Source organism: Macaca thibetana, chromosome 10 (genome assembly GCF_024542745.1).
Source record: "Macaca thibetana thibetana isolate TM-01 chromosome 10, ASM2454274v1, whole genome shotgun sequence".
NCBI classification, from domain to species: Eukaryota; Metazoa; Chordata; class Mammalia; order Primates; family Cercopithecidae; genus Macaca; species Macaca thibetana.
Window position 1 is genome coordinate 39,904,261 of NC_065587.1, and position 16,235 is coordinate 39,920,495.

Consider the following 16,235-nt stretch of genomic DNA (forward strand, 5'->3'; position numbering starts at 1 on the left):
ACCCCTGTGTGTCAGTGGCCCCAGCACAGATGGGGCATACTCAGCACAGTTCTTTTGGAGGTAAAGAGCCAGGCCCAGGGCAGTTTGTTCACGTTTCCTCTCTTTGTGTTGGGGCAGAGAGGGAGGCCCTGCAATCTCTCATGGCTAGACCTTCCAGTGCCTGGGCTGAAACACACTTTCAGTGAGGAAGGAACCCGAGTGAGCCCAGCCAGGAGGGTTTGCTCCTGCTGACAGCCTCACTCATGCCTTACTCCCCCCTCAATTACACTGCCCCTCCTTGCTCATTTTGGCTTCTCTTCCTCTGCACCTTGCCCACTGTTCCCCATGATGGGCTACTGGCAGTCACCTGCTCATCTGGTCCATGTCTGTGGATCTGGGTCTCTGTGCTATCTAAGGGCAGAGGGTACAGTGGTAGGAAACAGGCTTGGCATCTACCGGGAGGAGTGGCTACCTGGGGACCCGCAAATCCCACCATGAAATCATGTGAGTCAGGCTGGCCTGGAGGCAAGCAAAGCACCCGGGGCCTCACTGCCGGGCTCACGCAGGTGCAAGGCCAGCACCCAAGAGTGGCGGTAAACGTAAGACTGATCTCCAAGGGAAGATCAAAATTTTCTTGATACTTTAAAAACCAATTTATAGGCCGGGCGCGGTGGCTCAAGCCTGTAATCCCAGCACTTTGGGAGGCCGAGACGGGCGGATCACGAGGTCAGGAGATCGAGACCATCCTGGTGAACACGGTGAAACCCCGTCTCTACTAAAAAAATACAAAAAACTAGCCGGGCGAGGTGGCGGGCGCCTGTAGTCCCAGCTACACAGGAGGCTGAGGCAGGAGAATGGCGTAAACCCGGGAGGCGGAGCTTGCAGTGAGCTGAGATCCGGCCACTGCGCTCCAGCCCCGGCGACAGAGCGAGACTCCGTCTCAAAAAAAAAAATAAAATAAATAAATAAATAAATAAAATAAAAACCAATTTATAATAATGTGAGGCAATGAATTAGGTGCTACGTTAACATAATTTTGCAAACTATATATACAACATTCAACTTCCTTTTGTTTACATCATAATCATTATTTTATTGGTAATAGGTATCTGTTATTAATGTCAATGCATACAAAATTAGTACTTAGATATTTTATTTACAATGGAGTTATTTGTAGGATCTCATTTGAAAAGAAGAATTCTGCTGCAAAACATGTTTAGAAAAAAAAAATTGATTAGATGATCTCTAAGACCCCCTTAGCTTAAAATCTCTATAGGTCTGTGACAAAGCACAGCAGAAAACTCAGCCTATGATTGAGATCTTAGCAACTCAACAGCAAAAGAAATTTGCCAGGGACTGAAAAGCTCTTATGCTCTCAAGTCACGGGATAAATGTGCCTTAACTACTTCCAACCTCTCCTCACATTCGCTTCTCCTTCAGTTTGTTTGGATGTTGGGCATATTTTTTTTATCACCTCTTTCCTTCCAAATTTCCCATTGTCAGGGCTTTCCACAGCTTTTAGACAGAACAATAAGGTAAATTTTTTCACAGTAACACCTACATCTGTACTTACAGGAGTAGAGTACATGTTTTCCACACCTCTTGACTCAAAGAGCTCGCCATAACCCTTAAATTAAAGAAAGATGAAAGAAATATTTTCTGATTTCAAATAAATCACCAAAGGATGCAAATACATAACTAGAAATTCTTGCAGTCATATTGCCTTTCATTTTTGTACTAAAGATATAGTAATTCTAAAGACTATAGATATTCATAGGAGAAATTCATGAATAAGTTTCATAGTTGCTTTGTGAAGAAGGAACATGAGAATATTAGATTTGCAAGCTCTGTCTTGGGTCCATGAACACCCAGTAAGATTTCCTTTGTGCCATGGCCATGCCCTGAATAAAACAAATGACACACATCCACTCCTAGGACCCAGGCCCAGCGGCACAACTCTCAGGGCTCAGTGCAAGATGAAAGTTGGGGGCCCTTTGTTTAAAATTAAGAATTTCAAGATGGTGACAGTAGAATATTAAACCAAGGAGGGGTTCTTTAGAGAGGGAGGCCCTGTGCCATGGTGTGGGTTCCACGTCCATGCAGCTGGACACACCAGGACCAGAAGGGTCATGAACATGAAACCCAACATTCATCAATGCAGGAGCCCTTTGGTGATCGATTTGTGGCACCATCTTTGTGCAAAGAAGAACAGCATGTTTTCATCTTTGCTCAGATACTGCCTGTGCAAAGATATGAAATTATAGAGATCTTGAATTTATTTTAGAATCTCTCTCTCGTAAAAATTGGATATGATTCTATGGCTCTTTAGACCCTGAATACCTCTTTTAAATTCAATATTGGAAAAGTAAATTTCTGTTAAATAATGGCTAGTTAAACTGGTGAGGTCCAAGTAAGGTCTGTGATTGAGAACTGTGTTCATAGTGTTGTGCCAAAGTCCATTTTCTGATTTGATCACGGAGTAGGGTTACATAAGATGGTATCTTTGGGGGACCCCCAAGAGCTCTCCGTACTATTTTTGCAACTTCTAGTTAGTCGAAAATTATTTCAGAAAACGTCATTTCACAAAGCAATAGTCCTAGAATTTGTATGTAGCATACATGAAGACACAACACCCAGGGGAAGTCAGACCTCCCTTTCCCTGGAAGCATGCAGTCACTGGGCTAGAATTTAGTCAGGGTCAAAGTCCTGTGCTCTTAATATTATACATTATCTCCGGTGCCCTTAGAAGGACATGAGAAAATGTATCTATTTGCGGATGTTCTAAAAAGTGTCATATTTGATCAGGATTATCAAACAACTCTAAAAACAACAGCCACCACCAATGATCGTAATACCTAGTTCTATAGATGGAAATAGAGTTGCGTGGGAAAAGCCCAACTTCTCAGATTTTCATTGACTATGTGTCTTTTTCTGACAGTATCACAAAATCTTCTACAAGGGCCCCCTCTCAGGGGAACCAACCGTCAGTCACTAGTGAGATGGCCGCAGCAGGGAGCAACCTTCTGAAACTCACCCAACTCCCCAGAGCAGAGCGTGCTTGGGCTGCCCTGCTCGCTGCAGATGGAGGCACTTCCTTGAGATCCTAGGGGGAAAATGCTGATTTACTCAAAGGAGAATGGATTTCTCTCCAGCTGGAAACAAAGTGGGCATGTGTGACCTCCCACCACTTCCCCTTGCTCATATACTCATAGGCAAACACGAATTAACACGATGAGAGGGAGGGCGCAGTGGGGGGGAAAGGAAAAGGAAGAGAGGCAGGGAATAAAAGGGCAGGTGCAATGGAAACGTGTGGCAGGAGGAGGCTTGAACCTGAAGATGCTAATGTGCTTTCCATGACACAGACACCTGAAAACTGCATAGACACACAGACGAGATCTAGAAGGTGACACTCACAGGTGAAACTGTTTAGATTTAGGGATGGGATCGTGGGCATTTTCTGCTTTGGGTTTCTATTATTTTAATAGCGACGCTTCAATAATGAAGTTAAATTTCAAAGAAAATAAAGCAGGCAATGGACCTTGACAATGGTCTCAGTGACGTTATTTCATGCTATATGCAGCAGCTTTTAAAATATCAGGTTACCCATAAATCATAAGTGATGGCTTCACTTCGAGAAAGTCTGTGAATGGCAGTTCATTTAAGCAGTCACCACAGATGTACTTACTAGAATATTCGCAGGACACTGAAGGGAACCCAGAGATACACCAAAACCTAGAGGGTGGAGGCTTTGGTTTCCTCCCCTGTACAACAGGGAAGCAAGACTGCGCTCAACACACACACACCCCTATGGGTTCTGGTGAAAATTCAATGAGATGGGGCATGCAAAGTGCATAGTGTGCCCTTCAGGGCAACGCCTAGGCCTCTAGAAGTTTGCAGACTGGCTCAGAGGAAGGAAAGAGAAGGCTCCTGCCAGCCTAGGAGGCAAGTTTGTAGGAACTAGAAAAGGGAAGCCCTTCCCCCAGGAGCATGGGTTGATGGTCAGAATGCACAGCGGACCCAGCCCTGCTCACTGCCCTGGCCAGGCACGTGCTCATTTATGGCAATCCTGGGTCAACTCTGTTTTCAAAGTAGGGGACACCTACTACTTATGGAATGGAAGATTTAGCTACTTGGGAAACAATTTTAAATAACACTGATTTGCATGGTGAGAAAATTATTCCCTTTCTAATTCTGTTTCCATACCCTAATGACATCCAGGAGGAAGTGTCACTCTGGTGCTAGCCTGGCTTCCATGCTCTGCCTTCCTTGTAGAGGGGCCCCAGGCCTTTGGCAGTGACATCGTCCACCCAGTCATTGTGCCCTACTTCTTTCATGGCTATTTTCACACTTGCCTGCTCTTTATACAAGTAAAACTGTGTTTTCATTTACAGTTGAAATATAAAGTTTCCTACTTAAATAAATGTACTTAATGTGGACACAAGCCCATTTTAAGAAAAAAGTGTCTTAAGAAATACATAGTCCAAGTGCCATATGCATATGGCAAAAAATCACCATATGGCACTGGACACAGTGATATCTGGAAGCACTGGGTCATCTGATGCCATAGCAAAGATGAAGGAACTTGGCCACAGAAAGGCAAGGGTGTGTTAGGCTAAGGGAACCATGGGGCTTTGCAAGTGGGGGCTGGGGTTGCTGACTTGCAGAAGGACCTCCCTGGATGTGGCAGTGGGAGGAGCATCCCAGGTGTTCCTTGTGAGGGAAACCGTCAGGAAAGTCACTTCTTTGCAATCCAGAAGCAAGTAAGGAGCACGTTACCTTAGCTCCCTGCTTGGGTCCTGCTGCAGCTATGCAGACGAGCAGAGCCGGCCTGTGGCCTTCAACATCTGACCATGTCTGTAGAACACAGAGAAAGAAATATGACAAGGGCTGAAATCACAGATAGCAGAAATAAAAACAGAAGGAAAGGAATGACATTTTCTCCAAAACACATTGTATCTATGCCATCACAGAAGTCCAGACTGTAAAAAATACACCTCTCCTATAAATCTGGATGACTTATGTGGGAAAAGAATGTTATTTCTGTTTGCCTTTTGTAATTGCTCGCTGGGAGGTTGAGCTTCTCATGGTTCAGTGTTCCATGTAAACTGATGGTAAAAAGCTCGTTTCAGGAGCCCTCAGAATTGAAAAGCTTGTCTTTTTCTAGGGCTCATGTGATGGCTCTTGGGGTCACCACTGTTGCATGGTATTCTGTGCATTGTTCTATTCATTTACCAACCAACATATATGTTCACTGAGGGACTCAGGTTGATGGATGCTGGATTTCTGTTGGCCAAGGGCTCTTAGCTTCCCCACACGCAGGGAAGGCATCTATGCAGTTCCACAGATCATCACCATCAGACAGCATCCCTATAGTTTAGCAGCAGAATGTGACAACATGTGTGCACCTAGTGATGATGTCTTGCGTGGAGTTTTCCCAAGAGCACACAATGTTCCTGGTGAGTGGATGTGCAATGTAGGCTGGTATCTTTGTGTAAGATGTATAGAGGGAGAAGTGCACCTAGAGATGGCCTTATTTACCAAGGTTACAAAGACATAATCAGTAATTACTGCTAATAATGCTAATATTGGCAACCACCCTTTATTGCATGACCGTTAGTACTGAAAATTTGACATGTGTTATTTGATTAAAGTGTCCAACAAACTTAGGAGACAGAAGACTATCAAGTTCACTTTGTATATGAAAGTCAGAATCAGTTAGATTATGTAACTGATCAATCACAGATTTGGAATCTACACTCAGGTCTGTTGAATCCCACTTCTCAGAGCCCTAAGATACTGAAGCAGGAATGGAGATGCGCCTTTAGTTGTGAATGGGAAACAAGAGGAAGATTTGTTGGTACAAGAAGAGAACAGAGCCCCTTGCCCAGCATGAGGTTCTCTTGTCCCTCTGGCATAGCTGGTCTTTGACCAGTGCCACCATGTCATTAAGCCCCCTCCAACCCTCCTGGTCTTAGCATCACAAGGGCCAAGGTTCCTTTCTACCCACACTGCTTCTACAGCTGCTTCCTCTTTTCCAAGAGACAATCACAAAGCTGCTGGGAAAGAAGGGTAACCAGGGCATCCCCACTGTCCCTTCCATCTCAGCTACAACCTGAACCAATGCTCAGGAAGTGCGACATTCCTGCCAGTCTCCTCCAAGCTCAGCAGCTTTCATGCTCTCCTGCCAAGGAGGAGACTGAGGCACAGCCCCTGGGCCTGGGAACCATTTCTGTTTCCCTTCATGGTTGAGCCTCTGAGCCACTGGAACTGTCCAAGGCAAGAAATTCTACTGTTACACAAAGACTGCTGTTTGCCCAGATGGTTTTCTTCTTAAAATTACATAACAAATCAAGTTTGCTGCTGCTCTCACATTTGGGATGGGGAGATTCCTTCCAGGGGACTTCACAATCTGGAGAGTTTGGACCTTGCTCCTGTTTCCTTACCCAGGAAGGGCTCACAGGAGGGTGCACAGGCACGTACCTGCCAGAGGAGCCTAACCTCCCTTCCCTCCTTCACACCGCAGGGAAGACAAAATGCAAAGAACCCTGGGAGCCTCAGGCAAACACCAGCTTCTTCAATCACATATTTTTGAGAAACTCTCTAATTACATGAGCATCACATCAAAGTTCATTGGAATATCTTTTCCCTAAAGTGTCTCACTTCATTCAGCAAGTCTCTCCCTTCCAGGAAAGAACCACCAGTGGAGGTGTAAGATGGGGTGACCGAATCCTCTGTGTGTGTTTCCTTTTGACATTTGTGTTCATTTTCTAAATCAACCACTTAATTCTAGATGAAGACAAACAGGAGAGCTCACAATGCTTTCATCTCTTTGTCTGTCTAATCCCGGCCCAGAGTTGCTGCAAGGGTGACTAAGATAACGTAGGGCCCATTTCAGAAGCAGCCGGTTTGAAAAACCAGTGGCCATTGGCCAGTTACTTTATATGGTTCTGCCTTGTGTTAGGTGCCTTCATGTGTTAGGTGCCTTCAGAGAGGATGTGTTAGACATCCTCTTTGATCCACAACCTATCTGAGAATTTGACTTTATCATCCCAGTTCACAGATGAGGACATAGGGTTAAATGATGAAGCTAATGAGATGCGAAGGCAGAAACAGAGCCCAGGCCTTATACCTCCAAGGGCAGTGAGCTTTCTGGTTGGCCTCTGCCGGACAATGGTAGAAGAGCAGGTTCTGCCATGATCTACGGAAAGCCATGGCCAAGAAGCCAGCTCAGACTCATTTAACCAGTGAGCCTAACACAATCCCATTTAGGGAACGTCTACCTAATAAAAATCACTTTTTCCCTAAGCACAGTTTCTCAAACTTAGCACTTAGGGGACTGGGGCAGATAATTCTCTGTGGTAGAGACTGTCTTGTGTGTTGTAGGATATTTAGCAGCATCTCTGACCTCAACCCACCAGACACCAGTAGCACTCCTAACTGTGACCATCAAAACTGTCTCCAGGCATTGACGAATATCCCCTGTGGAGCAAAATTGCTCATGGTTGAGAACCATTCATCTAAAACAATAAATTCATTTATCTGAGTTAGTTTTTCCAAGAATTTTTTCCCACTTGCTACTGAAACATGGGTAAGAATGAAGAATTAAGAGGTGGTACAGTGGGTGAAAAAACACATGCTATATGTCTGTGTATTATTGAATTCCTTGCCATAAGACACAAAGCATGATATTCCACTACCTGGGCTGAAGTGGCTTTGCTCTCCTCATTATACATGACCAGTGTTTGGTGGCCTTCATCATTGGATATAGAGCATCCATGCCTCTTAGGTTCAAGCACAAAATAGCGTCGCAACAGGAAAAGCAGAGCCACTGTGATAAGACAAAGGGGAAAAACAGATTAGACAAGCTCACCCATATCAGAGGTTTCATGAGGATCTTGTTCTGTTCATTTATAACTCAGTCATGAACTGGCAAGGTCAAACTGCATCTTGGTCATCTGTGTAGCTCTAAAGTTTAGCACAGTTCCGGGATATAACTAGATGCTACGTACTGTTTGTTGAATTAATCAATAATACTATCTGGCCGGTAATATTGTATTGTTTCTTGGAAAAGCTGCTTTCTCATTAGCCTTGCCAAGTCCAGGAGCCTGGACATCTGTACGTTGCTGTCTCCATGGTTATTACAAAGGACCACTCCTTGACTATGTTTACCGATGGAGTCCATTGTGAGTACAGGCTGCTTTTGCTGGCCAGGGATCTTGCCTGGCCAACATGGCAACCTCTGATCTGCATCTAGGAGTGTGAGTACACCCAGAAGTCATTCTCAAAGCCATTCCACCAATCCTGCCATCGGCTGTCCCCTACCCCAGCAAACCCCATACCCTTGGCCTATTGCCTGGGGAGAGGAGCCATAGTCCCAGGACACCCCTACAGACCACTGACCTGCCAGAGCCACGAATGCTGCACAGACAGGGGACAGGGCCCCCACAAGAAGCCCCACTCCTGCATCTGCATGCTCCACACACGTGAACCCACTGGCACAGGGGCAGATCCTTACATGGACAGTTTGCTTCTGGGAAAGTCCCTGTTTGTCTCCAATGAAGAGTGGCACCAAGTAATTACCACGTGGCAGGCTTCTCAAGGTTAAAAGTTCAACTGACTGACCTGCAAAGGGAAAAAGAACATGGCATGCATTGACTCACTCATCTGCTCATCTGCTCAATGCACGCTTACTAAATGCCCTGCACAGGCCAAGCTCTGTATGAACGTAAGCCAACTGCAGAGTTAGAGGGAGGGGTCCCCAAGGGCACCCTCACTTCTGACACCAACTGCAAGTTCATGGATTCCCAAGACCACCCTCAGGTTCAACAATTCTCTAGAAAGACTCACAGAACACACTGAAAGTTGTTACAGCGATGGTGCCGTTTTTTACAAGGAAAAGATACAGATGAAAATCAGACAAGGAAAGAGGCACGTAGGGCAGAGTTCAGAAAAGCACCAATGTCAGAGCTTCTCATCATCCTCTCCTGAGAAGCCAGGTCAGCATCAGTGAGGGACAGCACACATGGGATGCTGCAGTCAGGGACGTTCACCTGAGCCTCAGGCTCCAGTGTCCTCCTGGGGCTTGGTCAGGCAACCTGGTGGGCCTCCCAGGTGGGTGGCCTCAGTCTCCAACCTCTCTGGTAGTCGACTGACACTATGTGACTAGAAGTCCCCAATCTAAATCACATTGCCCCGTCTGGCTCAGCTCAAGACACCCAGGTAAAGAGACACCGGTATCAGACATGATATCCCAATAGAGATCACCCAGACCCCAAGGACAAAGACCAGACCTCTCTTTGGGCAAGGTGAAGTTCTTTACCATACACTCCAGGTCTGAGCTGAAACCGTGCCACAGTCTACAGATGCCATGGCTAGAGGCACAGAGGAGAGTGTTGACAGAGGGTGCCAGTTGCTTTTAACCTGCTCAGCAGGTTCATCTTCTGATAACAGTGCCCCAGTGTTTCTTTAGGGAAGCCCACACTTCCCAAATTCTCAGTATGAATCAGGAGAGGCTGAGCCCAGATCCCAACAAGGTCCAGGTGTGGGCTGGGAACCAGTCAATCAGCACGTCTGCCCTCCTAAGTCCCACCTACAGTGATTGACAGGGCAGCTGACCCAGGTCAAACTGTGACATCAATCCTGGAGCTTCCTGGGAAACACCCTTCTTGCCAGATGTTAGGATATGTCTCAGGGACTCCCAGCAGCCTCCTACCCCCTGATGAGGAGAGGTTCCTAAAAGTGAAGGAACCCAGAGAAAAGCAGACCGTGTGTGGGAAGGTGGCTTCCAGGGATGTCCTTTGAGCACCTAGAGCCAGCTCTGCCAGAACAGACTTCTCTGGCTTTTTAAGCTAATAAAGTCCTTTTTTGCCTAAAACTGTTTCAATTGGATGTCTGTCATTTTCCACTCTTTGCCCGTGACCAGTACAAAAACTCACCCCAATTTTTCCCCAACTTCCATGTGTCCTCTGCGTTTCGCAGGGTGTTGTCCAATTCAAATGTAAATGGATCAGAGAAGGGCTCCAGGTCCGGATCCTCTGCCTCGATGTGGAGGGGCTGATGCACGGCAGACTCACAGACCTCCATGTAGCGGGAATGTGGCCGGAGAGTCGGGGCGTTGTCATTGATGTCAGACAGGAAGAGCATTAGGGTCCCTGTAGCAGTCTGCGGGGGGAAGCCTTGTACGGGGAGGAAGTTTCAGGAGTTGGTTATCTCGTGCACACAGAGCCCTGGAGAAGGAGCACTCTCCGTCTCTCAGAAAACAAATATTCCTGAAATACTAGAACTGTTTCCCTTTCAAATCATAACTCTCCTGGCATGCATGTGATGATCTATTTTCCTGCTTTTATGAACATTCAGAATATCTGGGTAAGGTAAGCTAATAAAGCACTTACCACCTCAAATCATTTGTAGAACAAGGTAGAATGTGGCATCATTAAACAAACAAAAGGTCGATCAATGGTGCCAGGCGTTAAGGATGGGTGGGGTGGAGGAAAATGGGTGTGACTAAAGAAGGGCCCCATGGGGGTCCCTGAGGAGAGGCAAATGCGCTGCATCTCTGCGTTGATGTCCTGGTTACGAGATTACACTGTAGTCCTGCAAGGTGTTGCCCCTGGGGGAGACTGGCAAAGGATACGCAGGATCCACTAGATTATTTCTTAAAACTGCAAGTGAATCTACAATTATCTAAAAGGACTTTTTCTAATTTAAAAAGTGGCAATCATCAATTCACAACTGCAAATATATGGAGCCAACCTAAGTGCCCATTGACCAATGAGTGGATAAAGACAATGTGGCATATGTATACTATGGAATACTACTCAGCCATAAAAAAGAATGAAATAATGTTTTTTTGCAGCAACTTGGATAGAGCTGGATGCCATTCTTCTAAGTGAATAACTCAGGAATAGAAAACCAAATACTGTATGTTCTCACTTGTAAGTGAGAGCTAAGCGAGTGATATAAGGAACTCTGGAGACTCAGAAGCAGGGGAGGAGGGAGCCAAGGGATAACAAACCTCACACTGGATACAAAGTACACTACTCAGGTGACCAGTGCACTAAAATCTTAGACTTCACCACTGCATAATTCATCTACGTAACCAAAAACCACTTGTACCCCAAAAGCTTTTGAAATACGAAAAGCAAAAAATAAACAGAAAAAAAAAGAGTACCCATTATAAAATCATCCATAACAGAATGAGGGAGCCCTGAAACACTGGCCCCACTTTTTCTCCTCCCTTAATACTGATTAGGAATCCGTGTTTCCTATCTCCATTGCCCCCCACCCCCAATATTCCGCTACTTAATTACAGAGTGGAACGTACAGCGACATATCACTTGGAGCTTGGGTTTTAGTTCACAGACTTTCTTAAATACAGTGTTAAAGTTATTTGAACATTTTTATTTCTTCAACTTTGTTTTGGTGTGTTTAAAGATTCAGCCTTAGGAGAGCATAGAGAAAAGTGCTGAAACATGCTCATAAAACCTCCCATCCTGGTTGATGACAAATGTGTCCCTTACTGTCCCATTTACCTGAGCTCGTACGCCATCCCAAGCACAGGGAAGCTGTGCTAAATATCACACACCATCGGCTTTGACAAAGAGCTAAAGAGTTAGCTCATGAACAGATGAAAAAGATGTTGGGTTTGATTGCAGCCTCCTTGCTGATTTAATTGTCTCCTCTGAATGAATACTGCCCTCTTTCGATGGTATTGGTCCCTTGTTTACCATTTCGAGAATTACTACCAAAAATAATCACCAGCATGGATGCAGAGTGATAACAAGGTTTATTTTATCCTTTTCTCAGCTGTGCTGAAAGACTCTCACCAGGATTACTTTCCCGCAGGAAGCAAGAATGAGCATTTTATTTTTCCAATTTTGGGTAAACACTCACCATCATCAACAGCGTGAACGATGATTATATAAAAACTGTCATTGACATGAGGGGATTCTCGGTCAATTGGCTCCACGGTGGTGACCACTCCGGAGTTTTCATCTACGCTGACCCAGTTTGCTGGGTCATGAACCCGTTTATATCTTGTAGAAGGAAAACGGATGGCAATTTTTAAAATTAAAAACTTACATCAAAAGATGTAAAAAGTTACATGAAAAAAACAAAATATGTCATAGAAACACTATTTCTACCACAAGTAATTTGAGAAATTCTAAGAGAAATTAAACTATGAGAGTGTTAAATTCACAAACGGAATGGAGGTGCGGGGAGGACAGCCTAAAGACGCTCCTAAGTCTGTGGAATCGACATTCACCGGAACACCAACTGTCCCCCTCCTTGTTGGACTGAACATGGTTTTGTCTGCCTTAAGGAAATGTTTCATCCTGGAAAGGAACCCATCTTCAGTTGCCTGTAGATGATGGTAGCTTAGTGTGAAAAACCAAACTGCCCTTGCAACAGAAGCCTAGGACTTTACCCCCGGTGTGTTCCCTTTGCAGAAGAGCCCCAGCGGTTCACAGGTGGGTAACCCTGTTCCTCAAAGTGGTCTTCTACATCCCCGTCACCTCTGTGAACCTGACACCGCTTTAAGGGGTGGGCCATGCCAAACCCTCCAGGATTCCTAAGAGCTGTCAGCCATCGTATGGCATCCTTTGCAACCTTACCAGGTTGCCAACCACAGCTACCTGCTGCGGCCCCACAGCAGGAACATCCTGGACTCAGGCAAACAACAACAACAAAAAGTACAGGTCCCAGAAAGGTGTGGAGAGGGGCAGTTTCTCCTTACGCTGTTCCTTCATCCTCTGGGCAAATGCTTTTCAAAGGGTCAGCAAGGATTCCTCTCTCATGTTGGGTGGGTCACAGTTTTTAAAGGGATTGAAGCTTTTTGTGCTCTGCTTCACCTCTTAGGGAAAGTTCCCGAAATTCCTTAGAAGCACTGTGATTTTGCAATGTTTACAAATGAGGGGAAGAAACTCAGAGTTCCTCTGTGGATTATCTCAGGCCGAAAGGCAGCTCCCTCAGCTAATGCAGATGAAGCAGAACTAGAGGAAACCAGAGCTGCACCCCACCCAGATCATGCCTCCGCCCTGTCACAAAAGACACTTGCGCTGCCTCCTGGACAAAGCCATACTGAGGGAGGCTATAACGATGGACTGTTTAGTTCTTGATTTCAGCACAATCCAAACATTTACTGAGACCTACATATGAGCCAACCATCCCCAAGAGACAGGAAGACAGCAGCGAATTAGGAAAGGCTCCTATCGGTGGTGCCAAAGGGAGCCCCAACCAGCATCACGGGCATCCCTGGGAGCTTCTTAGAAATGCAAATCTCAGTCCTGGCCCCAGATCTCTCAATCAAATTCTAGGGGTGGGTTGGAAACCAGCCTGGCCAACATGGTGAAACCCCGTCTCTATTAAAAATACAAAAATTAGCCAGACATGGCAGCACATGCCTGTAGTCCCAGCTACTCAGGAGAATGAGGCAGGAGAATCACGAGAACCTGGGAGGTGGAGGTTGAAGTGAGTCGAGATTATGCCACTGCACTCCAGCCTGGGTGATAGAGAAAGACACTGTCTCAAAAAAAGAAAAGAAATTCTAGGGGTGGGGCCCAGCAATCTGCATTTTAACAAATTCCCCCAGAGATTGATATACACTATAGTTTGACAGTTACTTCTTAAGAGCCATGCTAACTCAAGGTACACCATTGTGCACCAGAAGGGGTCTGTAAGCTGTTGGTTGGCTGCTCATAATGAGATAACTGCAAAAATGAAGGGCAAGTGTTGAGAGGCTCTTAGAGTTGTCAGCATTGCTGTGCCCCCCAGTGCATGATAATTTTTCTAGTAATTCAATTTCATTATATTTTGCAAACTTATCAATACATAACGAATTGTAAATTAAAAAAAAAAATCTAGCCTTTCCCAACAGATAATTTGAGAAGGGTTGCTGTAAGGGGAGGAATCTCACACTGAAGTGTGGACAGGGGCCATGCAAGCATGAGAAATGAGTGAAGCTGGTGGAATGGAGTCTGGGGTCAACTGCTGAGCTCGACCTGGAGAGAGAAGGGGCATGACTCATGATCCCATTCTGTCCCCATGATCATGGTCTCATGGAACACAGACTCAAAAATGCCAAATTATTTCATTCCTTCAAGAACATCAGGAGATTCAGGCCATATGCTACCCAAGTGCCCATAGATGGATGAGCGGATAAGCAAAAATGTGTCAATACCACACATGCTTACTCAGCATCAAAAAGGAAGGCCATTCCGATACACGCTAAACATACATGAACTTTGAGGACATTATACAGAGTGAAATAAGTCAGTCACCTAAAGACAAATATCATATGACTCTACTTTGACGACCTGGAGTCGTCAAATTCAGAGAGACAAAAAGTCGAATGGTGGGGGCCAGGGCTGGAGAAGGGGGAATGAGGAATGAGTGGTTAATAGAGACAGAGCTTCTGTTTTGCCAGATGAAAAGAGTTCTGGAGATGGATGGAGGTGATGGCTGCACAACGTTGTGAACGCACTTAATGCCAAGACCCGTACCCTTACAAATGGATAAAATGGTAAGTTTGATGTATATTTTACCACAATTTACAAAAAAAAACCAAAACAAACAAACAAACAAAATCTTACTTTTGTTGCCCAGAAGCAAGAGAGGTGCTGGTTTATAACTTCTGGTACAGAGCGGGGAGATAGAAAAATATAATGAATTATTCTAACACAAAGGAAAGAATACAAAAGGAACACATGGAAAATGCAAAGGAAAACTAACAAGTGAGTTCTCCTGGTGGGGTCAGAAAAAGCTATGGATGGAAGACGACATTTAACCCAGGCCAGTGGTCATGCACTGTGGCTTCTTGTATTTTCGTCACTGAGACTGAGGCAACCTCGTGAACACGTCCAAGGAGTTGGTTTTCTAACAGGAGCCATCTTGGTTATGTGGCTATTTCTACTTAACCGCCCTTCCTGGCCCTCTCTTCTCACCTTATCTGGCTGTCTGGATCCGTGGCATTAAAAGTTCCCAACAGGGTCCCAGGCCCGGTGCCCTCCTTTTTACTGACAATGAAGCTCTGGGGGTGAAAGGTTGGTGGGTCGTTGGCGTCTGTCACCTGCACACTCACAGTGGCGCTTGCTGCTGCCTTCCTTGGTGGCTGAAGCTTTCCTCTCTCGCAGTAGAAGAGCCTCTCCTCATTCTCCACGGCAATGACGAGGCTTCGTGCTGGGCAAGTCTCATAATCCAAAGGCTGGAACCCCAGAGAGAGGATATCATTAGCACCTGCTGCTCCTCTGGCCAGAGGAAGCCCAGCGCCGAGTCATCATTGTGAACTCAGAGCTTGTGGCTTTTGCATTTCATTTATTATTTATGTTGTCTTTGATAATGATCAAAAGACAGTCTTCAGCTCATTTTCAAATCATTTATGGAGTTCTTTTCTCTTTTATTTTCCCCTCCTCCTCCGCTGGTTGAAAAGAGCCACCATCCTTCAGAGGGTAATGAAAAATGCAACAAAAACCATAGCCTAATGAAACATTAATGAGACAACCATGCTGCAAAATAAATCAGGGGAACTTAGGGAAATATAGATATTAATGATCATAGTTATTCAGGGTACAAAGTGGTCAGTTGACTTAAAAGGATTAAAAGGCTGGGAATATTTTGAAAATTCAACCCCAGGCATCTGGTACAATGTCTACAGAGCCTTGCTATTCATAGCATGGTCCGCAGGCCATCAGCATCCCCTGGGCGTTGGTCAAATGGGCAGGCGAATCTTGGGCCCTACACCAGACCTGCTGATTCAGGTCTGCCTTGTGCCCAGGTGACTCACCTGCACTGCACTGCACTACAGGCCCTGGTCACTCTAGGTCTGGTTGTGAGCAATGAAGACTAGAGGCACTGGGGTCAGACTACCCCAGTGGGATCCTCCACTCCACCATTCAAGCTGTGTGGCTTTGTGTAAAGGACCTAACCCCTCTGGCCTTTGGTTTCCTAATCAGTAAATGAGAAGGTAATATTAATACTTTCTTCCAGGCCAGCTTCTCCATTAGGCACAGTGCTAGAGGCTCTCCATACTCTTAGGGGCCACATAGATGCACTCCCATTTGTTTTAAACTTTAAAAGTCTTAAACATTGAAAATTCAGATGAAAAGAAAGAACTTTTAGTGTCGAAGAAAATAGTTTCATTTTTTAAATCACATCTGAAAAAGAATAATCATTTTAAGGCCTATGTAAATCTATTATGTTATGCCTACAACAACAAAAAATTAAATGGTGAAGTATTAAGTCATATCAGAATAAGTTTT

The 16,235-nt window shown here is 45.2% G+C and overlaps 1 protein-coding gene across 2 annotated transcripts in view; it reads right to left on the minus strand.

The window, feature by feature from the left end:
• The window catches only part of CDH26 (cadherin 26), a 53,612-nt gene that overhangs the window by 7,075 nt on the left and 30,302 nt on the right, over positions 1 to 16,235 (minus strand). The window contains exons 9-16 of one of the 2 annotated variants that reach the window (XM_050745552.1): positions 14,922 to 15,181; positions 11,872 to 12,014; positions 9,915 to 10,154; positions 8,380 to 8,601; positions 7,677 to 7,807; positions 4,756 to 4,833; positions 3,014 to 3,082; positions 1,553 to 1,606 (exon numbers count right to left, since the gene is read on the minus strand). In XM_050745552.1, the coding sequence (XP_050601509.1) occupies positions 1,553 to 1,606; positions 3,014 to 3,082; positions 4,756 to 4,833; positions 7,677 to 7,807; positions 8,380 to 8,601; positions 9,915 to 10,154; positions 11,872 to 12,014; positions 14,922 to 15,181 (1,197 nt within the window). The remainder of the gene's footprint in view (positions 1 to 1,552; positions 1,607 to 3,013; positions 3,083 to 4,755; positions 4,834 to 7,676; positions 7,808 to 8,379; positions 8,602 to 9,914; positions 10,155 to 11,871; positions 12,015 to 14,921; positions 15,182 to 16,235) is intronic. The other variant, XM_050745553.1, reaches the window with a different exon arrangement.